The sequence below is a fragment of the Polypterus senegalus genome, chromosome 13 (genome assembly GCF_016835505.1).
Source record: "Polypterus senegalus isolate Bchr_013 chromosome 13, ASM1683550v1, whole genome shotgun sequence".
In the NCBI taxonomy this organism is placed as follows: Eukaryota; Metazoa; Chordata; class Cladistia; order Polypteriformes; family Polypteridae; genus Polypterus; species Polypterus senegalus.
The window spans coordinates 155,595,718-155,620,184 of record NC_053166.1 but is presented as its reverse complement, the minus strand read 5'-3'; the positions used below and the strand labels follow the sequence as shown (position 1 = coordinate 155,620,184).

The window sequence follows — 24,467 nt, the reverse complement described above, 5'->3', positions numbered from 1 at the left end:
ATCCGAGCGCCGCGTGACCGTCTGCGGACAGGTGAAGCGACTCTCCGGAGATCATGCAGTCCAGCAGGATTTGGCACAGAAGCAATCCAAAACCGACCGACAGGTACGCTGGCCGCCCCCGTGTGCCTTCCGGAGACCGCCCGATGGGATGTCTCTTTATTTGTCTGTCTGCTCGGTGCGCTCTTTTCAAATGCGCCTGCGCTCTCGTCTCGGGGTGTTGGTGGTCCTCGGCTCCCCGCCGCTCTGACTCTCTCTCTCTCTCTCTCTCCGCTCCGCAGCTTCACAGGGCGCCACTCACCTGATCGCCTGATGACGTCACTGACCCCATTCACAGCGCTATAAAGTTCATCCTCAGTAGCCGTGTGACGAGTCCCGCTAGGAAGACAGGGGTCCCCTAAAGGTAAGTGAGTTCCCAATATCCATTAACCCACTTGAACGTTTTTCTCGCTGAGTGCAATTTACTTAATATGTAATTATACTCTCCGTGAGCTCCGTGTCCGGCGGGAATGATCAGGTTTCAGCCCGCGTGGGACACACACAGAGACTTTGCTTGAAGAAGCCCACCCCAACTCCTCCCTCCCTCAACACATCGGCCTTTCAGCGTCATAACGGGGTTTTCAACTTCTTCCCATAAAGCCCCTCCGGGACTGAGGACAGCACTTCATGGTGGACACTCGGATGCGCCCTGCTGGATTACTTCACACCGACCAGACGAGAGGAATATGGATCTGTTTAGGATTAAGTGAGTGGAGGGGCGAGCATTGTGAGTCCGAAGGTCTCCAGCGATCATCTCAACTCGGCTGACAAGTGAAGAGTGTCCAGTCCGGACGGGGGCCGCCCACCTTCGCCATCTCGTACAGCGTTTCTCAAAATAAAGTCGGCTGCCAAAAAAAACAGGTAAGCTGCCATCCAATCGACAGAGACCTGGACTTAAGAGGGAAGGGGGGCTTGAACCCCACCTAGACATGGGCCGAGTTTAAAGGGGGGCTCAACTCTTAAAAGTGACTGTACTTTAATGGCACCTCATAGGACCTGCTCAACCTCTTCATTGTCAGATGGGTTCTTTACAAGTGAAGTTGGTTCTTTGGGTTTTGAAAAACTTCCCAATATGTGGAGAAAACAGAAAAATAATGAAGGTACAGTTTATAGTTGGCTACCTAGCAGGATGTGAGCAGATCAAGAAAAGCTGAACTGAGGCCGTGTTGTTGTGTGCAGCGAGAGTCCTCTTAAAACACAACTTCATGGGGGTCTCACTTGTCTGACACCATCTGTTCACACTCTATGGAGCCTGTTAAGATCTAAATGAACGAAGGCTCTTTCTGGATGGGTCTTCTGGGAACTTAAATTGGCCCCCTCCATGGCATCGCTGCTCAGGCACCTTCATTTTGAAGCGTGTGGCCTCCCCAACCGATGCCCTTCTGCTTAAAATGAAGTCCCCCAGTGAAGGTTCTTCTTTTTCTCATTTTTGTAAGGCCACAAGTAATGTAAATATGCGTAAAAATCAAGGAATTGGGCAGACAGTGAGGCAGCAGGGGGGGGCTGCTGTCTCATAGTAAAAAGTCTTGTGGTCCCGTCCTGGGTGGTCCCTCTAATTCTGTGCCAACCTCCTGCCAAAGTCCAAAGACGTACAAGGAGTGTGAACTGGCGATGCTGAATCATCCACTGATATGTGTGTGTTTGTGTGTGTGTTCACCCTGGTGTGCATGTGTGTGTGCAAACTGGTGTGTGTGTGTGTGTTCACACTGGTGTGTGTGTGTGTGTGTGTGTGTGTGTGTGTGTGTGTGTGTGTGTGTTCACCCTGGTGTGCGTGTGTGTGTGTTCACCCACCCGTGAGTTGGCGTCCTGTCCCGGTCTTGTTCCTGCCTGTCCACATTGCATGCTGGGATTGGCTCCATCTGCCCCCCCCCACCTGGTCATTTCCAATTCCAGATTAGTGTAATGTCACATTTTTATCTTAGGAGAGATTCTTTCAGCTTTTATATTTCATATTCAGTATTGTCTTCTGCTAATTGCCATTCCTGTCAGCAAAAACAGACAATCCTGGGAAGTCCGAACCAGCTGTTGAAGCGGTCATGCGAGCGCCCGGTGTGCCCGGTGGTGAAGCTGCCTGTACAAATATGGAGGATTATTCGAGCCAAAGTGAAATGCAATCCAACGGGTTCACTGTGTTGCAATGCAATGCATATGCATGAGGCACATCTCATTGTGGCATGGATTTATCGAGTTGTAATTAAAAACCCATCCACCACGTGATTGATTGCTTTTCACCATGGCACACAATGTCTGTGCCAGTTTAAAATGCAGTACAAAAGGGTATCACATTGTAATTCATGTCCATAGACCGCAAGTCATAACCAAAACCAAAGCACATGTACCGCATGTCCTTTAGCGGCTGCGCCGAGTGGATTGCATTTTGATTCAAGACTGCGCATCAGTCACGCCAAGACTGAAGATAATCAAATGACCAATCAGCGTCAAAAGGTGTGGCAAGGGGCATCATATATACAGTATGAGTGTGTGTGTATAATTAATTGTATATTTAACATGACAATAATTCATATGATGTACACAAAGCATGACAATATATTTAAGATCCATCCATCCATCCATTATCCAACCTGCTATATCCTAACTACAGGGTCACGGGGTCTGCTGGAGCCAATCCCAGCCAACACAGGGCGCAAGGCAGGAAACAAACCCCGGGCAGGGCGCCAGCCCACCGCAGTACATTTAAGATGCATAATTAAAATAAGACATTACGTTACAGAATCATGAGTGAACAAGAATAGTGTGACTCGTTCGCGGGTAATGATTCAGTTCACGACGCCCAGACTTAAACCCCATAGAACACGTGTGGAGAGACCTGAAGATGCCAGTTTACGGACGCAGCCCATCCAGTCTAATGGAGTTTGAGCGGATCTGCCAGGAAGAATGGGATCAACTGGCCACATCCAGGTGTGCAAAGCTCGTAGAGACTCAGCCCAGAAAACTCAAAGCTGGAGCTAATGGCCTTTCTACAAAAGTTGTGAATTAAGAGTCTGAATCCTCCTATAAGGGACGGTTTCCATTTTTTTGATTGTTAATAAATTTGCAAACCTTTCAGAAAATATGTGTTCACTCTGCCATTATGAGTTATTGAGTGTAGACAGATGGGCACCAGTGGCAGATTTCTCCATTTACAATGAAATCTTCAACACAGGAAAGTGGGCACAAAGTGGAGGGTCTCAGTACTTTCCGAGTCCATCTTGTATGCTTTTGCCTTTTGTGGTGGCTGCCACATGTACAGGACGTGGTATGCGATGGCACCTGACGCCATCTGCCGGCAACTCTTTTTAACACTGATGACCAAATTTCTTTTACTCTATAGACCGAAGTGAAAGGCACTATATAATAGACAGATAGAACTTTATTTGCCCCCAGGGGGAAAATGTTGGCTTTTTACAGAAGCTCTTTAAATAGAGTGGCTTGCAAAAGTATGCGACACATTTTGTCACATTACAGCCACAAACATGAATCGATTTCATTGGAATTGCAATACAAAGTGGTGTACACGTGAGAAGTGGAACGAAAATCATACGTGACTCCAAACATTTGTTACAAATAAATAACTGCAAAGTGGGGTGTGTGTAATTCTTCAGCCCCCTGAGTCAATACTTTGTAGAACCACCAATTACAGCTGCCAGTCTTTTAGGGTTTGTCTCTACCAGCTTTGCACATCTAGAGACTGAAATCCTTGCCCATTCTTCTTTGCTAAACAGCTCCAGCTCAGTCAGATTAGATGGACCGCGTTTTGTGAACAGCAGTTTTCAGATCTTGCCACAGATTCTCGATTGCATTTAGATCTGGACTTTGACTGGGCCATTCTAACACACGGCTAGGTTTTGTTTTAAACCATCCCATTGTTGCCCTGGCTTTATATTTAGGGTCGTTGTCCTGCTGGAAGGTGAACCTCCGCCCCAGTCTCAAGTCTTTTGCAGACTCCATGAGGTTTTCTTCCAAGATTGCCCTGTATTTGGCTCCATCCATCTTCCCATCAACTCTGACCAGCTTCCCTGTCCCTGCTGAAGAGAAGCACCCCCAGAGCATGATGGTGCCACCACCATATTTGACAGTGTGTTCAGAGTGACGTGCAGGGTTAGTTTTCCGCCACACATAGCGTTTTGCATTTTGGTCTCATCTGACCAGAGCACCTTCTTCCACATGTTTGCTGTGTCCCCCACATGGCTTGTGGCAAACTGCAAACGGGACTTCTTATGGTTTTCTGTTAACAATGGCTTTCTTCTTGCCACTCTTCCCATAAAGGCCAACTTTGTGCAGTGCACGACTAATAGTTGTCCTATGGACAGATTCCCCCACCTGAGCTCGTCCGGAGTCGCCTTGGGCCTCTTGGCTGCATTTCTGATCAGCGCTCTCCTTGTTCGCCCCGTGAGTTTAGGTGGACGGCCTTGTCGTGGTAGGTTTACAGTTGTGCCGTACTCCTTCCATTTCTGAATGATGAGTTCTCCGTGGGATGTTCAAGGCTTTGGAAATCTTTTTGTAGCCTAAGCCTGCTTTGAATTTCTCAATAACGTTATCCCTGACCTGTCTGGTGTGTTCTTCGGACTTCATGGTGTTGTTGCTCCCAATATTCTCTTAGAAAACCTCTGAGGCCGTCACAGAGCAGCTGTATTTGTAGTGACGTTAGATGACACCCAGGTACACTCTATGTAGTCAGTAGCACTCATCGGGCGATGTCTACGGGCAACTGACTGCACTCGGACCAAAGGGGGCTGAAGAATTACGCACACCCCACTTTGCAGTTATTTATTTGTAACAAATGTTTGGAGTCCTGTATGATTTTCGTTCCACTTCTTACGTGTACACCACTTTGTATTGGTCTTTCACGTGGAATTCCAAAGAAATTGATTCATGTTTGTGGCTGTAATGTGACAAAATGTGGAAAAGTTCAATACTTTTGCAAGCCACTTTAAATACATAGATACGCACGCACGCACACAATCTATAGAGAAAGACCCCAAAACAGGTGAGGGTGACCACCAACTTCTTTAAAGGAACCTGTGAATGAATGCTCCAATAAGAAAAGTTAAATATTCATTTTTTGGTGGAGCTAAAAAGCAAGAAAACTGGCTTGGCAGTCACAGTGAGGCGCTATACGGGCATATTGCTGTTGGTATAAATAAAACTAAACGTTTTAATAAAAACTAGTCCAGTTTTTTAATTACTAGTAAGATGGGGAGTGCATGTTGTGTTTTGACGGTTGCCGTTTTCCACATTTGGTGATCAGTTTATCAGATGGCTCTTTTCTTTGCCCCCCTGGTAGCTTCTTTTCACAATCGGGACGTTTACTTTGCACGTTTCTCTACCAGGCGGAGTCTCCACGTTTTCCGTTTCTTCTCTGGTTCTTCTCGGGTGTAACTGACTTCTCTGAATTGGTCCCGTTTGGGTGACGGGTTTTGTGTGTTGGCATTTGGCTCCTACATTCTGCCCAGTGCTGCCAGGGTGAGCGCCAGCCTCCCAACTGTGCCTTAACAGAGTTTAGGGGCTGAATGGCTTCTCCTCTTCAAATCACTTGTACTTTTACTAATTCAGAAAACCCTTCATCTGTTTTGTCATTAACACAAGGCCAAGCCGAGAATCCCAGAAGAAAGAGGAGATGCCCGATCAACCGCTGCTCTGCATGGTGCTGTTGAGTCTTCTGTTCGTGCAGCCATCTGCGGAGAAAGACCCGGAAACAGGTGAGGGCAGCGGGGGAGACCACCAACTTCTTTGAAGGAATCTGTGAATGAATTGCTTCAAATAGAAAAGTTAAGAAGTCATTCTTGGTGAGGCTGTGAATCTGAAAAGAAAAGCACAGCGATGGGCCCAGGTACAGCATTTGTGAACTGTGACGGTGTCTAAAGCTCACAAAGGTAAAGGCCGGCCTATGGTGACAACCGAGTACTAATGACAGACGTAAGCAGGGTAATAAATACGTACATCAGAGTAATATATCGGAAGAACATACCACAAAAAATGGGGAAGACGGGACAACTGCTATATTTAAACAACGTACACATCAAGAAAACAAAGTGGTGATAATCTAACGAGAGAAAATAGTTCAAGCTATTAGTGCAAATAAAATAAATGAAAACAATGAAACGATAGAACAATGATGCAAAACAAGAACAAAAATCAAATAAATAAACATATGCATGCACCTTAATAGAAGGAGAAGAGTCTGTGTGTCCATCCAGTTGCTTTTGCACATCCCACACCAAGTGGCATATAACAGAGACAGATGCAGTGTATTTGTCACTCCAACAGGTGGTGCATCACAAACATTAGCTCTGCTTCTAAGAATCCTGTAGCAGTGGCATATATTACAGACTAATCGACTGCTTTTGCAAATCCCGTACCAAGTGGCATATAACAGAGGCAGATGCAATGCATTTGTCACTCCAACAGATGGCGCATCCCAAACATTAGCTCTGCTTCTACGAATCCTGTACAAGTGGCATATATTACAGACTGATGTATTGCATGGTGCACGGCCAGTGTTAACGCTGAGGCCTATGTAGATTACTTAGATTTCAAGCCATTATAGACGGGTAGCACAGCAAGTACACAAACAGATCCCCGACAGGGCAACTTCAACCACCTTTTTCTCTGATAGGATGCCTCTACCTAAATTTTTTTCTTTTTAATTTGTTGAATTTATCAGAACATAAGCTTTCATTTAAGACTAAGATCAAGGTTCTGGCCTCAGTAAGTTACCGTAGTTACAGATGTTGCTATGGCCTTCCTTTTTTCTTTCTACTTTCGTTCTTTCATTTTGTATCCCACACTTTATGCTCAGCAATAGTGCTGCTCTTCATCTTCTTCCTATTACAATGTTCCTCATCACAGCTTTGGCCTCTGCGATCTGCTTGATACTGCACAGATGTCGCCGCTCTTCTTTTTCTGCCTGCCATGTCACTTGGTTTCACGTTCAGTTTGCTGTAATAAACACACAACTACAGGTCGGTTTGCCTTTCTTTTTAATTTCTTGAATTTACAAGAACATAAGCTTTTGATTAAGACTAAGATCAAAGTTCTGGTTTCAGAGTAATTACCCTCCTGTCATATGCATATCAATGTCCTTTGTCGTTCTTACATTTTGGATCCCACACTTTATGCCCAGCAATAGTGCTGCTCTTCATCTTCTTCCTATTAAGACGTTCCTCTCTATGCCTTTGGGGTCTGCGATCTGCTTGACACTCAGCAGATGCCATTGTTCTTTTCGGTATGCATATCTCTGTGTTTGTCATTCTTGCATTCTGTATCCTGCACTTTGTGCTCAGCAGATGGCGCTGCCCTTCACTTCTTCTTATTATGGCATTCATTATCAGGTCCTTGGCCTCTGCGATTTGCTTGACACTCAGCAGATGTCACTGTTCTTTTTTTTCTCTCTGCCCTTAGGGTGGTTAGCACTTTGTTTTTTGATTTATTTGCCTTACGCACACATCCACAGGTCACTTTGCCCTCCTTTATGCACATTTAATAAAGTTCAATGTTCAATGATCAATAAATACAAAAATTGGATGTTGTTTTTTTAACCATGTTGTTTTCACGTATTTGATGGTCTTCTTGATTTTCAGCTTTCATATTTCAATGTTTGTCATTCTTGCATTCTGTATCCTGCACTTTACCCTCAGCAGATGGCACTGTCCTTCATGTTCTTCTTATTATGGTGTTTATCATTGGCTTCTGCGATGTGCTTGATGCTCAACAGATGTTGCTGGCCTTCCTTTCTCTTTCTACTATGACACTTCATTTGCTGATTGCTTTTTTGCCAGAAACCCAAGTGCGCGGGTCAGCTTGCCAAAGTTGTTGCCACTTTAAATTTGTTGAATTTCCAGAACAGATCAGGTCAGAAGTATTCGATTAAGAGATAGATAAAGGTCACAAGTAATCGCATGACAGACAGACAGACATTACAATTGCAGTGTATTTTTTTTGTATAGTGCCCTTCACTGAGTGCAGGTACAGAATCCTGTGACCAATTCTCAATTAAAATACAAATTCAGATTCTGCTAATTACTAAATACAGAACTGGCACACACATAAATGCAGATTTGTTAAAAGACACAGAGAACAAGCCAGAAACTGACTAAACAAACGTGGAAACCAAACTTTAGCATTTTATGTACCAGGTATGTAGTGATTAATGACAAAATGTTAATTCATTCATTTATTATTAATATATTTATTTTTCTTCCAGCCTACAGAGCTCCCTCCAGTATAAAGTCATTTATTGTCTTTTTTTTTTCTTTTCACAGATCTGCCCCATCTTGTGAAGAAAGCCCTGGTCAGTCACCCGCTAGTCGCCCGCTTCCGTCCGTCTCCTCACTGCCATCTTTTCCTTGCATTTGTATTTTTTTTTTGATTGATTCATTTTTGAAAGGGCACACGACTTTACTGTTCGCATTTTCAGGTTACCCACCTCTGGTGGTTTAAATGTTTAACCAAAGACCCCTGTGGCTGTCCCACTTGGAGGCAAAGGGGTCAGCTGAACCCGAAAGGGCCAGAGGTGGGGTGGACTGGCACCCTTTGTGGCACAGTCTGGGCTGGCACCGTTTTGTTCGGCGGCCATTTGATTGTAGGTTGGCGAGCTTCAGGAGAGAATGGACATTTCTTCTCCTTGCTCGTAACTTGACAGCGGGGTCTTTTTTTTTGTGCTGCTTACCCTGAGGTCCACAGAAGATCAGGGGGTCTCGGCGGTTTAGATGATCACGTAATAAGCCGACATGTTTCTCTTCCATAAAATGAGACAGCTCTTCTGAGGATGTTGGATTAGAGATAAAGTGGTGTCCAACATGGTGCCCGTCTTGGATCAGTCCTTCACATCAGGTCGAGGGGCCGGGGTCGGGTGGGGCTGGGTGATGGTGGTTTATTGACAGAACATTCCGGATCTTTTAATTCACCTAATTCCCTCTCTCTGTGTTGTTTATTCTCAGGATGAATTCCTGGCAAGGAAATACCTTCAAGGTAATGGATCTGCTGGAGGGAGAGGCAGAGACATTAGAGACCACCTTCGCCACGCTGCGGCCAACCTCAAGCCCACTCTAAAATATTCTTTTCTTTCACTCTTGTTTTCACAGCTATCATTGATGGTTTTGTGTTTGCCAGGTAACCACCTTTATAGAGCGTCGACGTCCTTAAAGTTAAATCTGTGCGCATTTTTAGTATTCATTCATTCTTTGTGTTTATATAGCGCCACTCAAAGTGCTTTACGTAGGGAGCAGGGAGCCAGCTTCACCCACCACCAGCGTGTAGCACCCACCTGGACTATGTGATGGCAGCCATTATTGTGTCAGTATGCCCACCACAGGTGGTGAGGGGGTGGCAGAGGCAGTTAGACAGTAAGGCATGGGAGTCGATTAGGGGGGCCGGAATGGACGAGGCCGTTGGTGTACACACCCCTCCAGTTTGTGGATAACATGGACAGGATGTCAAGGCATAGCCGAGGACGTGAAGGTGGAGGGGGGGGGTGGCATTGTCACTTTATGCAGATGATGCTGCCCTCGTTGCCTCATTGAACGGTGACCTGCAGTGTCAAGCGTCTGGGATGAGGATCAGAACCTCCAAGTCTGAGGTCCTGGTTCTCTCCTGGAAAAGAGTAGATCGCTCTCCTCAGTTGAGGGGACGGACAATTACCCTTAGCGGAGGAGTTCAGGTATCTCGGGATCTTCTCCATGAGTGGCGAAAATGGGAAACATGAGAGCGGTAAGCAGATTGGAGTGGTGGCAGTTGTTCTGGTCCACAGTGGTGGTCTTAACGTTTACCAGTTGATCTTCATCCCTGTCCTCGCCTACGCTCAATGAGCTGCGAGTGATGACCCAAACAATGAGAGGGTGAGCACGAGCCGTAGAAGGGAGGTTTCTTCGCAGGGTGGGCTGGCCTGGGACTCCAGGTAGGAGAGCCTCAGAGTAGAGTCAGTCGAGATCGAATCGAGATGAGCCCGGCGATGTCGTAGGGATGTCCCCCAAGCGGCTCCCCCTAGAGCTTGAGTGGAGACCCTGCAGCACTCCCAGGACATGCATTATATCACTCAGTTGGCTTGGGAACGCCTAGGGAATCAGTGGCGTCACATGGAGGGGCTCGGACCGCCCTGGGTGACACCATCCGAGGGAGTGACACCCAAAGTAGAGAAGGCATGAAGATTTGGACTAATTAGGGAAAAAAAAAACAAAATGACAAAACAGTTTGTTTAGCAGTGACATCTTCTCAGGCGCGAGTCTAGCAACAGACTGCCTGCAGATGGCGGTAGTGCCGGTTAGGAGGTCTGTGGAGAGGAGGAGGCGGGTCCAGGAGAGCAGAAACCGGAAGTGATGTCATGACTCGGCTCACTGTCAATCGTCAGATCTACAGATGGGTGGGGTCAAGGAGGTGCGATATTAGGCCACAGCGCCAACTCTCAGTCAGGAGTGGAATTACAGCCCAATGAGCCCTTAGGTTGTTTCTTAATCGCACGTGTGTGACACTCTGTAACGGTTTTGTGCAGCGTTCAGTGGAACGATCGAGGGTCCACGGGCTGAAATCACCAAAGGGGAATCTCAATGAAATCATCAAGTGACCACATACCATTACCGTATACACTCGCATGTAAGTCGGGTCTTGAAACCTGAAAAATCGATCATAAAATCAGACCCTGACTTGTACGCCCCTTGAAAAATGCGACATTAAAATTTTTTACATCTTCTTGCCTCCTCCAATCTCACATCAGTTTCTCAGACGCATCGACTTTTGTTGCAGCAGCGCAGTTATCAATTTCTTTCACTACTTTAACGACGTTTCATTTAAAACCAGCTTCATATTTTCTTCTGATCGTAGATAAGGGATGCTCTTACGATAAAGGTGTAAGGGTGTGAGATACAAAAAACACAAATCAGTGCAAACATTACCTCAGCATAGTTTGGGTATCACCGTGTGGTCACGTAGGCACAACACATGGTAAAAGAAGGCCGTGGTGACTCTCTCAGGCGGGTGTTAGCATATCGTAATCTCTGGGACCAATAGTGTGAGTTTTCTGCATTCGACCTATACGACCGACATTACCAGAAATTATACGATAAAATCAAACCCAACTTATCAGCGAGTAGATACGGTAATAGTGGGAATTTGCGCACTGCATTACACAGCTGAGTGTTTAGAGTATCATCAGCTATCTGTTAAGGAGTCACATTCATCAAGACAACAGGAGGTCTCGGGTTCTTAATCCGTAACATAACTACCGTTAAACGTCTTCCATTTCCAGCAGATTCAGACTAGTGATGGGCAACTCGCAAACAATTTGTTTTTGAGCGACTCTTTTTAGTGAATCATATGAACCGATTTGTGAGCCCGAATGAATCGATTCAATGGAGCTCAACACGAGAGCTGAGGTGCATACGTGTCCTGCATGACGTCCTTGGTGTCTTTCGCTTCAGCGGTAGGAGTTTATGTGAAAGAACTGCCTGAATCCTGAATTTCGACTCTTTTTTGATTTGTGAACGAGTCACTCCCCAAAAACCAGACTTAACGATTCTCATTCCTTTAAATTGCGAATGATTCACTACCTGAGAAACGATCTCACTATTTTTGTTTATTTCATTCGCAAACGAATCGCTACCCAAGAAACGGACTATCAATTCTCATTTTGATTCATGAATGAGTCCCTACCTGAGAGCCAGTTTAATAATTCTCGTTCATTTGATTCGCGAATGAGTTAATTACCCGAGAACCAGTCTCACTATTCTCGTTTTCATTCTTGAAACAATTCACTACCCGAGAACCAATTTAATAATTCTCGTTAATTTGATTCGCAAATGAGTTACTATCTGAGAGCCAGTCTCACTATTTTCATTTAATTGATTCACATCACAGCGCATCATTATTTGAGAACCAGACTAACAATTCCCGTTTTGTTTCAGGAATGAGTCACAAACGAGTTTAACGATTCTCGTTCATTTATTTGGCAAATAAATTCACTATCCAAAAATCAATCCTAATGAATCTCGTTCATTTGATTCACAAATGAGTCACCACCTGAGAACCAATTTGACAATTCTTCCTCATTTGATTTGCAAATAAGACACTTCCCAAGAACCAATCTCACAATTCTCATTCACCTACAAATCATTACCCAAAAATCAGTCTTAATAAATCTCGTTAATTTTATCTATACTAATAAAAGGCAAAGCCCTCACTCACTCACTGACTCATCACTAATTCTCCAACTTCCCGTGTAGGTAGAAGGATGAAATTTGGCAGGCTCATTCCTTACAGCTTACTTACAAAAGTTGGGCAGGTTTCATTTCGAAATTCTACACGTAACGGTCATAACTGGAACCTACTTTTGACCATATATACGGCTATAGCCGGCAGATCGGTCGTTGTGTGAGGCGGAGTTGCATCCTGCATCATCACGCCTCCCACGTAATTGAGTGCCTGCCCATATAAGGTAAATATTTGCGGGTGAAGGACTGTGCTTATGCAAACGAAGATGAGATGGTCTAGTGTTTGGCACAAACTCAGTGAAAGTGCGAGAGAAACTTTTAAGGGCCGGGTCTTAGCTAACATTAAATAAAGCCGTGGACATCGCAAGATCACACAAGAGAGCGGCTCACGTGAACTGACTGTGAACGCAGTACGTAGAGAACAAGGATGAGCTCCAAAGAGCGCTGAACAAGAAACGCATTACACAATTGAGAAGGCAGCAAAAGAATATGAAGCGAGTGACGCATACAAGCATATTCATAAGTGCACAAAGCACGGTGTAAACCGTAAGTTTAAAGTAAGTTTATAGACCCTCTGGCATTTGTCATGCCTACGATGAATACGATATTCACGAGATACAAGTTTAATGAGAAGACGCAGGGTATAAACGAGACTTTGGATCACTTTATAACGGAGTTAAACTTGCGGGTGACGGACTGTGTTTATGCAAACGAATAGAAAAGCAAGGTGTAAAGCTTAACTTTAAATTAAGTTCATAGACACGCTGCCGCTTGCGTTTGTCACGCCTAAGACGAATGCGATATTCGCGAAATACAAGTTTAATGAGAAGACGCGGGGTATAAACGAGACTTTTGATCACTTTGTAACGGAGTTAAAATTGCTGGTGAAGGACTGTGCTTATGCAAACTAAGATGAGATGGTCAGGAATAGAATAGTGTTTGGCACAAACTCAGCAAAAGTGCGACAGAAACTTTTAAGTGCCGGGTCTGAGCTAACGTTAAATAATTGCTGGTGAAGGACTGTGCTTATGCAAATGAATAGAAAGCAAATGTTACATTATTTTTAAAATGTTTCCTGTTCTTTTTCATAACTTCTTTATCACACTTCTTCTCCGCTGCGAAGCGCGGGTATTTTGCTAGTCTGCAAATAAGTCACTACCTGAGAAAAAGTCTCACAATTCTTGTTTATATGATTTGTGAATTAATCATTACCCAAGGACCAGACTAGCAATTCTTGTTTTGATTCACGAATGAGTCACTACCTGAGTTAACGACTCTCATTCATTTTATTCGTAAATAAGTCACAACCTGAGAACACGTCTCACAATTCTCATTCATCTGATTCATGAACAAATCATTACCCAAGAACCAGACTAACGATTCTCGTTCATTTTGATTTGCAAACGATTCTCTACCTGAGAAACCAGACTAATGATTCTCGTTTTGATTCACGAATGAGTCACTACCTGAGAACGAGTTCAACGATTCTCGTTCATTTGATTTGCAAACGATTCTCTACCTGAGAAACCAGACTAGCGGTTCTCGTTTTGATTCACAAATTCGTCACTAACTGCACTTTGAGCTACATTCTTTTGTATGAAAATGTGCTATATAAATAAATGTTGTTGTTGTTGCACAATTTTCATTTGTTTGTGATTTTGGAACATACCGTCTTATTTTAATTGTGTATCTTTAAAATTTCCACTCTGCTGACGATTCACCAATCAAAACGCAATACTCATTAGAGCCCGCCCTATCAACTTTGATGAGTAAAAGTGACAAGTGTTCATTTCAGGGCATATTTCATGTTGCTTGTGTGCCACTGAAATAAATAAATGAAGAAATAATTTGATAAATATATGAAGAAATAATCCACAGCAAGTTATATTTCATGACACATTTAAGGTCCTTACCCTGCAATTGTTCCGTCTTGGGTGTGACGTTAATCTGCATGTAGGCCCTCCAACCTGCAGGGAACAACCTGGGGGTTAGTGGCAGAAATGGCACTCCAGCCACCATAAAACACCTCCCACTGTTCCATTCCATCTGAGCTAGTGTGGTGCTGAGGTGCCAGCCGTCGCATGGCTGGCACTCGGGTCCCAATTTGGGATCCTGAGTTGGTTTGTCACGTGGTTGGTGCGGCAATGTGCTGGATCAGCGCCTGCTCCTAACCTCTTCTCCTCTCTCTATTTATGTTATGTCACATTTCATAGTAATTTGATTTGTGTATTTATTTCATATTTCTTTTTGTCCAAACTGTAAGAGTGGAGCCCTGCTTTTCTCCAATCAGCACCCTCTCTAAAACTGAACAGTGGATTGCCTGTTCTTCTATTTCTTATATGTAAATATCCGAGTCCTGATTAACTCTGACGCTCGTCTCTTGTTTTGCCCCGTATAGTAAGAAGGAGTCTTGGAATCCGCTGGAAGCTCTCCGGTATCTGATGGTCAGGAACCGCACCCTGAACGTTGAGCGCATCACGGTATGTAGAGTGGCAGAGTTTGCTAATACAAATGCTGGTTGTGGGGGGTGATTGTTATATCTCAGTTAAGGTTCCTCTCCCGGTGGGAGTTCAAAGTCTTACTCTTTGTCGTTTTTGGTGAATTTCGAGTTGTTGAGGTATATCGACGTTATCTTTGTGTGTCATCTGCTTTGTTTTCTATTGCCTTTCTTATGTTTCAATTGTTTCTCTCTTTGGTCCCCCAAGAGGCAGGGCCACATGCCAATCACTGCCAGGGACTGCCCTCTGTCCTATAAATGCAGAGGGTCTCCCACAGTTCCTGGTGGTTCATTTCTGGTGTGCCAGGGGATTTGTCATTTTGATTCATGGGATTTTTGGCCATTTTGCTCTGGTTTTTTTTTTTTACTTATGGATTGTGTTTTGAGACTTGTTCATCTTGGATTGCACCTTGCTGGCTGCTCCTTTTTGGCCTTGTGTGATCTATGGAGTTTTATGTACTTACAGAGCATTTTTGTGATAATAAATCTTATATCGTCTAAAGATTCTATGTGCTCCATTTTGTATCTAACAGGGGTTTTTGACAGGATTTCCCCCTCTAGTGGGCATTTTTGAGACTTGTGTGCTTTGGGATTAAATCTTATAGACCTTCTGACTCTGCCACGACATTGCTGTAAATCTGTTCCTGGGAGCGGGGGGTCCCTTACTTCCAAATTCAGAATCAGTTCCATCGAGATTAAAGTGGAAATGTTGAGAATAAAGTCGGCATGTCGACTGCAATTTCGACATAAACATTGAGATTAAATTGGAAATGTCGAGAATAAAGTCGGCATGTTGGCTTGATTCTCGACATTCACTTTTGTTTTTCTTCAGTGTCCGTATTTAGTTTTTTCTTCTCTGTGGCCCTGATACGTTTCCGTACTCAGGTGGGCATTAGCATATCAAAATCTATTGGACCAGTAGTGTGAGTTTTCCGCATTTGACTTATAAAATACCAGAAATTATATGGTAAAATCATGCCGCGACTTATCTGCGGGAGAACGTAAACACGAGTATATACGGTAAATACTGTATAATGAAATTAAACGTACGGTGGTGTGTGTAGACGCAGACTCGCCTTGTTTGTTCTTTTCTGTACGTGTTGCTATTCGTCATTATGACATTCTGTTGGGCGAAGAACATCTACAGCCAGCACGATCTCCTAAAAATAGGCCTGTGCAGCGAGCGGACTGTTACTGCTGAGTTTCTCCGTTTCCACGCAATCCCAGCGGACATAGCCAGCCGTCCGAGGCTCCCTGCAGATTGCGATCCCCACAGGTAGGATACGGAGGCAGAAGCAGGGCTGGTGAGGCTATGTAGGTGGTCCACACAAGCCGCGTCTTCCTAGTATTTTTTCCTCACCAACGTAAGATCTCTCTCAAATAAGATGGACGAATTGAAGCTACAGGTTGCAGCAAATAAGATCGTTAAGAACAGTTGGATTCTGCTACTTCTATCATTCACTTATTCTGGACACAACTATCCAGTTAGCAGGCCACACGGTACACCAGCAGGACAGGACTGGAGACTTCGGTAAGAATAAAGGTCGGGGACTAAGACTGTACGTTCGCTGTGTAAGCGCCATCCATTGCTGCATTTTTTTTCACTGTGTGCAGAGTTCATCATATTTCTCATATTTCTCTCAAATTTAGCGCTCGAACTCTGGAACGTTCAAAGTTAGAATCGTTCAAAGTACGAGGCACCACTGTATTTATTTGGCATGTGTACTGTGGTAGAAATAAATTGGAAATATATTTAAAGAACGAAATTTATCCTCAATTAGGACCTCTTTTGAGTCAGAAACCAGGCAGGAGGAAGCTTGCTCGATGCGTCTTTGATTTCTCTTCAGGAAGAGGGAGCACCCTGTTACATCGGTCTACTAAGGGACAGTACCCCGTGCAGAGGCCCCGGAACAGAGACAGCGACCGTCATTCTTATCGACAACTGAATTTGCATAGCAGGGCCGAATTAATGCCTACTCTGATTGGTTCATCGGCTTGCATACCCAAATAAAAGTCTCATTTCTACTACATTCTTATCTTCCAAGATCTCCTAAGTTCAGCTCTTATTCTTTTATGGAAAGCTGCATACGTGGCAACTGGCAAGTCAGCCTGGGCACATGAAAGAACGAGACGTCGGCCCGTTTCTTGAACCATCTTCTGGAACATTCTGGTCATTAGTGGACCATTTCTGCAGTCTCTTCACGTTATTCCTAAGACAAATGTTATGTATTTCTTTTCAATGTGCACCGCACACCAAACTGCTTCATACGCAATAACTATGTATGTTACCCTTGATGTTCCCTTTATTCTCTCACAGCACAGTGGCGGTTATTGTGCTGATAAATCCACTTGGCTTGAGCATTCCTAGTTTTCATGCTCTTTCTCTGTACGTTCAGCATTCGTTTGCTCAGAGGTTGATGTGCTTGTTCCTTAGTGAGCGGCTCTTCTCTTCTTTTCTCCACCCTAGCGACCCGCTTCTTCTCTTCTTCCGCTGACATCTTTTCGCGTTAAACCTGATTAAGTCAGTGTTTGTGTTGCAATTACTTAATACGTTTTCCTTAAATTTTTCACTTAAGCTGGTGTGATATGGACGCTATGTAGCGCCCGACCCGACACAGACTCAGCACGTGTAAAACACTAAGAACTTTTATTTTTCTTCACCTGTGGGGCACGCCTTCCCCGTGAACCCCACAGGCAATACACGGTCCTAAAAGCACTTTAAGGCACTTTGCTGGCACCACCACTCCTCCCGTCTAGCTTCATCCTCCACCTCCTGACTCTGGCCCCTGAGTGTTGGTGACCCCTTTCATTGCCCACCCGGAAGTGTTCCAGGTGCTTGACCACCTGGTCCCAATTGTACTTCCGGGTGGGGCTTAAGATTTGTCCAGCCGGGCAATGGAATCCATGCAGCACCCGCTAGCAGCCCCCCCCTAGCTCCCAACCGGGCTGTGGAGGACTCCATCTCCCAAGGAGCCCTGCGGGAGGTTTGAGCAGTGGTTCTCAAACTGTGGGGCGCGAAGTAAGAAAAAAGGAGCCACGAAGATGTGAAATAAAGAAAACCAGAATCAAAAATATGAAGAATACATCTATTGAAACCAAAACAAATGAACTTAAACAATGTTCTGATACTAGAAAAATAAATATAGAGTTAGCTAAATGTCGGTAGGTATAATAAAACACTGTAATGGTGTATTGGCAGCAAAAAATATAGGAATAAATTTTATTAGGGTTTCAACAAAACATTAGGGGGGCGCGATTAAAACTGTTATGAAAACTCGGGTCGCAAATACGTAAAGGCTGAGAAACGCTGGGTCGGGGAATCACCGTTGGCCATGGAGGTTGCCACCAAACGTCCCAGGGGAGGTATTGAGCTGCCCATGGTTGCTCCCCCGGAACATATGCAGCAGGGCTATCCCGTCACACTGGCACACTGGCACTTAAGTCTTCAATCTGCCTCAAGATATGAAGAGGTAGGGGAAGTGATGGCGAAGGTGGTAGGGATGAGAACGGCGCCCATACGCATGCGCCACATGGCCGCCTTGCTGGCCGCTGCTGAGAGTTGGTTCTACTGTACAATAAAATAAAATTTAAATAAAAAGAGGAATAACCTTGGAGGTCAATCATCACCCCGAAAGCGGACAGTAGACGTCACGTAGTGTATGTGTACCACATTTCAGGTCAATCGGTCAAACGGTTTGCGAGCTACAGGTGATTTAAAATCCTGGACGTATTATATAAGGAGATGTGTGCAGTGTGGTGCAGTGGTTAAGGCTTTGGACTTCAAACCCGGAGGTTGCAGGCACAAATCCCACTACTGACACCATGTGACCATGAGCAAGTCACTTGACCTGCCTGTGCTCCAATCGGAAAAGCGAAACAAATAAAAGCAATTGTATCATTTATGAGGTAAGTCGCCTTGGATAAAGAAGTCAACCAAATAAGTCAATGTAAATGCAGCGTATGATGGCCACGGGCAAGTGGCAGAAAATGACAAGTAGCGGTGGCAGCAAGGTCCACTTTATGTGGCACAGTGGGGAGACGAAATAAGCCGCTATCCGTTATTCTGATAAGGTGAATATTCCTTTGGGCTCTTTTGGAAAACGCCCCTAATTCAGCGTTTCTCAACCTTTAAGTATTTGCGACCCGAGTTTTCATAACAGTTTTAATCGCGCCCCCCTAATGTTTTTTTGAAACCCTAATAAAATGTATTCCTATATTTTTTGCTGCCGATACACCGCTACAAGTTTTATTATACCTACTTAACTTTTATCGACATTTATCTAACTCTAGATTTATTTTTCTAGTATCAGAATGTCGTTTAAGTTCATTTGTTTTGGTTTCAGTAGATGTATTTTTCATATTTTCGATTCTTGTTTTCTTTTTTTCACATCTTCACGTCCCCCTTTTTTGTTACTTCAGGTTGAGAAGCGCCGCCCTAAGTGTTTTGTAAACGCCCACCACCCCCGGAGTTCAGTCAGGGTGGGTAAACATTTGGCCCCTTTTGAGCTGCACAGATTTCAGGACCCCCCCTCGTCAGCCCCTGCTTGTTCTGTTTTTTCTCTTTCAGTCGATCCTCAGGAACTACCAGATGGACCTGATTTCCGAACCGAAGCAGCTGCTGTCCGAGCTGATGACACTGGACAACCAACAGTTCTTGACCGCCATGAGGCTGCTGCTTTGTGGGCGGAAGGAGCAGGTTTGTGTCTTTTTACCGATGGGGTTGGGGTTTGCATGCAGGTAGGTGGATGTGCGAGAAGAAGGAAGCCTCACTTTAACCCACTGTTGGACCAGGCTGGGATTTTTGAGGTTCAGATTGGTATACTGTGGGTGTCTGTGGTTCATGCCCTTCTGTATCAGTAGGCCACATTGAGTGATTGGTAGCCTTTGAGGTATGTCGATATTACCTTTATGTATTATCTGCTTTCTTCCATGGGTTATGTGGGTGGTTCCCCAATAGTCGGCCTGCCATGTTGATGTTATCTTTGTGTGTCATCTGCTTTGTTTTCTATTGCCTTTCTTATGTTCTAAGGGTTTTTGTGGGTGGTCACCCCCTCCAAGAGGCAGGGCCACATGCCAATCACTGCTACGGACTGCCCTCCACCCTATGTATCCAGGGGGTCTCCCAAAGTTCCTGGCGGTTCATTTCCGGTGTGCCTGGGGGTTTGTTGGCTCTGGTTTAGAGTTCAAGATCTTGCATTTGTACTCCATTTCATTACTATGGACCTGTTTGAAATACCTTGGGTTGTCCACTTTGGTCGCAACAAAATCGCAATGGGGTCAGTTCAACCTCCATTACCAGAGCAAAAGAAGAGGACCCACTTCTGTGATACTCCTGGGCAGAGGCCACATGCCTGGTTCTTCTTCAGGTTAGATACATGCAAACTCTTCTTCAGACCAGGGTGAGATTCCAAGAAACGTTTGTTGCAGTTCATCTAAGCGGTGGTGACACACTTGACATCTGTCCAGTTGCTTTTGAATCAAAGGTGAGATACTTGAAGGCTTTTTTTGAGGTTCCTCTGAGCCGAGGTGACATAAATGAAGTCTGTGCTCTGGATGAGATGCCAGTTGCCTCTTCCATGGACCAAATTAAGATATTGGGCTCTTGTGTGTTCCTATGGGCTGAGGTGACCCACGTAAGGACTCTCCTTTGGTTATTTTGCCCATGATGACATATCCAGGGTTTTTTCTTCTTCATTGGGTAGCAGATTCCTAGATGTTTTGCGTGGAGACCAGAGGCTCTTCCTGTATCCTTCTTTATTGTGATTTTCAACAAAGCAACAAACCCGGCATGACCATCCCAGGGGGCAGCAGTTGTGTGATTGATAACAGAATAAAATCTAATCTTACAGGCTGAAGGTGTCCTCCTCACCTCCACCTAAGCCCACCTTTTGTGTCTTGCAGACTGCACTTATTGACATCGACTTCGATTTGATTAAAGAGGCCCTGATGCAGAGCCCCAGTGGGAACCGGTCCCTGTTCATCACCGTGAGGGAACGGTGTCTGCCAGCACTCAACACCGCCGACTGCGTGGAGCTGATGGGGGCCGTCATGAGGCTTTCCTCCGGCGAGTTCGTCCAGAAGGACCTGCTTGGAGAATTCCCCCGGGACATGCCTGAGGACACCTTCCGGAATATGTAGGCCCTGTAGACCTCTTTTTGGTTTCTTTAGTCTGAGGCTACGATTTAGGGGGCGTTGTTTGGGAGAAGATCATGAAACTCCACGGCAGCAAATCTGAAACTTGGTTGGTCGTTCGGCCGCTTTGATTGATGGCACATTTTCAAAATGGACGTCAAGGTTTAGAGTCAAGCAGGGGTTAGTAGAGGGTGGATGTGGGTGAGTTGTGATAGCGACTGTGAGGTAAGCAGTTCCCAGTGGGGCCCTCCGGTGGTCATCAGAGAAGGAGACAGAAAGGCATTTTTACTTCACAATATGTGAACCTTCTTGAGTCAATGTTTTGTGAAGGGTCCAGGATAGAAATAATTGAAAATTGAAATCTTAAGGTGACCCTTTCATGCTTCTCTTGTAGAACAGCCATTTTTAAGGACCTCTACGACAAGCTGTCTGTCAGTACCCAGAGAGCCGTCTATGACTGGATCACCGCAGGGCTACAGAAGTCCTCCAAGTTGACCGGTAATGGCCGCTGTGGACGGGGGGAGGCGGGGGAGGTCTTACTCTGCCTTTTTATGTGTCTCTGTCTTTTGGGAGGTAGTGGGACCAGTCGAGCAGGCCCATACCGCTGCCATATTAGAAAATGGCCTGAGCAGGAGTCTCCGGTGTCTGCGGTGTTTGTTCTGGAGGTCTGCAGTGGTTCTCCAACCAAATCTCCACAATACAAGGCCGATCTGGTCACATCCGATTTCCTTCTCAGGATAACGTCTCCAAGATTGTGACATCCTAGTTCACCTAACAAATGTCTCTCGACAGTCATTGACCGGGTCTTCCTCCATTCATACAGTGCACAATGCTTCTTCTGGAGGTCCAGCAGTTTTCACAAGACTGTGTTTGTGGCTATGATGATTGTAAATTTTTACATTTTCACACTACAAGAAAGACACAGCAGCACTTGAAGAGGAGCAACCAGGTGTATCTCAGGACTTAAGAACACGTCTGACTGGGATAGGCTCGAAGAATTAAACTTGTTTAGCTCTGAGTAGAGGAGACGGCGTGGAGCCCTCGTCCAGATCTTTAAAATTCTAAAAGACCTCAATAAAGCAGATCCAGCAGAATTAAATGGTGAACCACAGACTTAAGGACACCAGTGGGCATTCAGGGGAAGTGAATGTAGGACTGAAGGCCAGGAAGCCCAAGAGCCCAAGAATTCCCATGCAAAGAAAGTACCAAGACATGGAGTTTGAACAGAACACCTGAGAACCTTTAAGAAGGATCAGGATGAGATGTTGGGACAACTGAGTTATGAGCTAAGAAAGCAGGCTTAATGGACTGGATGGTCTCCTGTCGTTTGTCAAATTTCTTATAATTGTTATGTGAGCTATCTGTCATAACATTAATTTGGTATGCAGAGGTGGCCTTTGGGGTGTGCGGGGCCAGTTACTTCAAACACTGTTACTGGTATGTGTGGACGGTATAAACTTGCCCCCTGCAGGCCTGTGATCTATCTATCTATTGTGATACAAAGCAGGGCATCAGCGAGCCTCATACCCCCAACACAAATGCACACAGAGTCCCGGGTTCAAATAAAGGTGTGTTTATTGCACCAAAATACACAATACCTCTACATGTTAGCAATAGCACAGGTTTTTCTCTCCACAAACTAATTATTCTCACCAGCGCACTGCCCTCCTCCAGTTGAGTGTTGCTGCATGTCCTCCCAGCTCCGACTCGCCTGGGTAAGGGAGTGCAGTCCCATTTATTAAGGACCCAGGAGTACTTGTGGTGCCAGGGCCACTGCCCGATGGAAACACTTCAGGATCATATCTATCTATCTATATTATATAGTGCCTTACTCTATCTATCTATCTATCTATCTATCTATCTATCTATCTATCTATCTATCTATCTATCATATAGTGCCTTTCATTATCTATCTACCTACCTATCTATCTATATTATATAGTGCCTTACTCCTATCTATCTATCTATCTATCTATATTATATAGTGCCTTACTCTATCTATCTATCTATCTATCTATCTATCTATCTATCTATCTATCTATCTATCTATCTATCTATCTATCTATTATATAGTGCCTTTATCTATCTATCTATCTATCTATCTATCTATCTATCTATCTATCTATCTATCTATCTATCTAATATTTCTAAGGTGCCACACAGACTCTACTTTATGCCTAAGTGGCCGTCTTGTTTTGTTGCCCACACATTTTTAACTCACTCCGCATGGTGAGGTCAGGCTTCTTAATGGAGCACAAAGAGCTGGTGTTTCGATGGAGTGGTGACTTTTATTTTACTGGGGCACTAAGCTGACTTGTCACTCTTTGAACCCTACAGAAGTTTCCAGTTCCTGGGTCACCGCTGAAAACCTGTGGTTCCTGGGGAGGTACGTCGTCCACCTGCCTGTCAAGGAAATCCATAAAATCAGTCTGGGCGAGGTGAGTGTGGTGTAGAGCTCTCCATTCTCTGCTCTTTAATGTCAGGTTGTGTCCCGCTGTCTACAGAGCTGGGTGGCGCTGCACAGTCTGCAGTGATTTTGGAGTGTGTTGATATTTATTTGTGGATTGTTCTCCTTTGCTTCCATTTATCTTGTCTCCTCAATGTTTTTGACTGTTAACAACCCATGAGCTCCTGTATTCTCTGTTACAGATAAGGATGTTCATCAACTATGACAATGCCACCAAGCAGCTGGACTCCATGTATGATATCAAACATGGGACTGCCAGAGCCTTCCTCAAACGGATCAATGGCTCTGGGTTTGACATGAGTAACACTTCTATTGTATACAGGTGAGAGATCATCTGGGAGGCGAGGGGGCTCCACTCTAGTCCTATTTCATCTCACTGCTCTGCAGCTTTATATCCTGGAATCTTACCAAACCACATTTCACCATCTTTCACATTTGCTCATTAGGGCCTGATTCCCTCAGCCTCAAATAGTATGCAGGTACAGGGCCAATCTTCCATCAGGGCATTCTGGGTGTGTGTCCAGGGGCCTGTGACGGCATGGGGGCCATTTGACCAAAAAGCTCAACAAAACAATTGAGTGTCCATTCACCAAAAGCACCAAAAACACCTTCCACTGGACACAGAAATACTGAGTGGGAAACACTGTGCTGCTTCAAATGGCTGGGTGTCCGCGCACTGAATACAACTTGACAAATCCACTCGAATGGGACACGTGGACCTCTAAAGCGGGGCCCCCTTAGGCGCGGGGCCTAGGACAGTCGCCCCACTTGGCACCCCCAAACACCGCTCTTGTTTTTATCCCTCCAGGACAATAACTGAGACACCTGGAAATTGAGTTCAAGACTTTGGATCCTGTCAAATCTCCCAGTTTTGGGACCCGATTCTCTCTGAGATCCCTAATCTTCACTTTTATTTCCAAGAGTGCACAGGAATCTGGTTAGATTTTAGTATCCTGCTTTCCATTGCAGTCAAGTAGCCGACAGTATCCGGAGTACAGCCAGTTAAAGACGTCGTCCGTATCGGGTGTCTCCTTCCCACTACTGTGTGCTTGTAGCCTCTTTGTATCATGCAGATGAGGGAGCTGCTCAATGCTAATGTGACATTTGCTTTGGTGACAGTCAGATGCTATTTCTC

At 44.9% G+C, this 24,467-nt stretch overlaps 1 protein-coding gene across 3 annotated transcripts in view; it reads left to right on the top strand.

The window, feature by feature from the left end:
* Positions 1-257: 257 nt before the first annotated feature.
* Positions 258-24,467, top strand: part of LOC120542934 (otoancorin-like) — a 60,384-nt gene continuing 36,174 nt past the window's right edge. The window contains exons 1-13 of one of the 3 annotated variants that reach the window (XM_039775677.1): positions 379-400; positions 637-897; positions 5,623-5,735; positions 8,298-8,326; positions 8,976-9,006; positions 9,120-9,147; positions 14,635-14,716; positions 19,153-19,212; positions 19,301-19,429; positions 20,635-20,867; positions 21,260-21,363; positions 23,203-23,303; positions 23,515-23,654. In XM_039775677.1, coding sequence (XP_039631611.1) covers positions 5,654-5,735; positions 8,298-8,326; positions 8,976-9,006; positions 9,120-9,147; positions 14,635-14,716; positions 19,153-19,212; positions 19,301-19,429; positions 20,635-20,867; positions 21,260-21,363; positions 23,203-23,303; positions 23,515-23,654 — 1,019 coding nt within the window. In that variant the 5' untranslated portion in view covers positions 379-400; positions 637-897; positions 5,623-5,653. Of the gene's footprint in view, positions 401-636; positions 898-5,622; positions 5,736-8,297; positions 8,327-8,975; positions 9,007-9,119; positions 9,148-14,634; positions 14,717-19,152; positions 19,213-19,300; positions 19,430-20,634; positions 20,868-21,259; positions 21,364-23,202; positions 23,304-23,514; positions 23,655-24,467 lie in introns of all 3 variants that reach the window. The other 2 variants (XM_039775678.1, XM_039775679.1) reach the window with 2 other exon arrangements.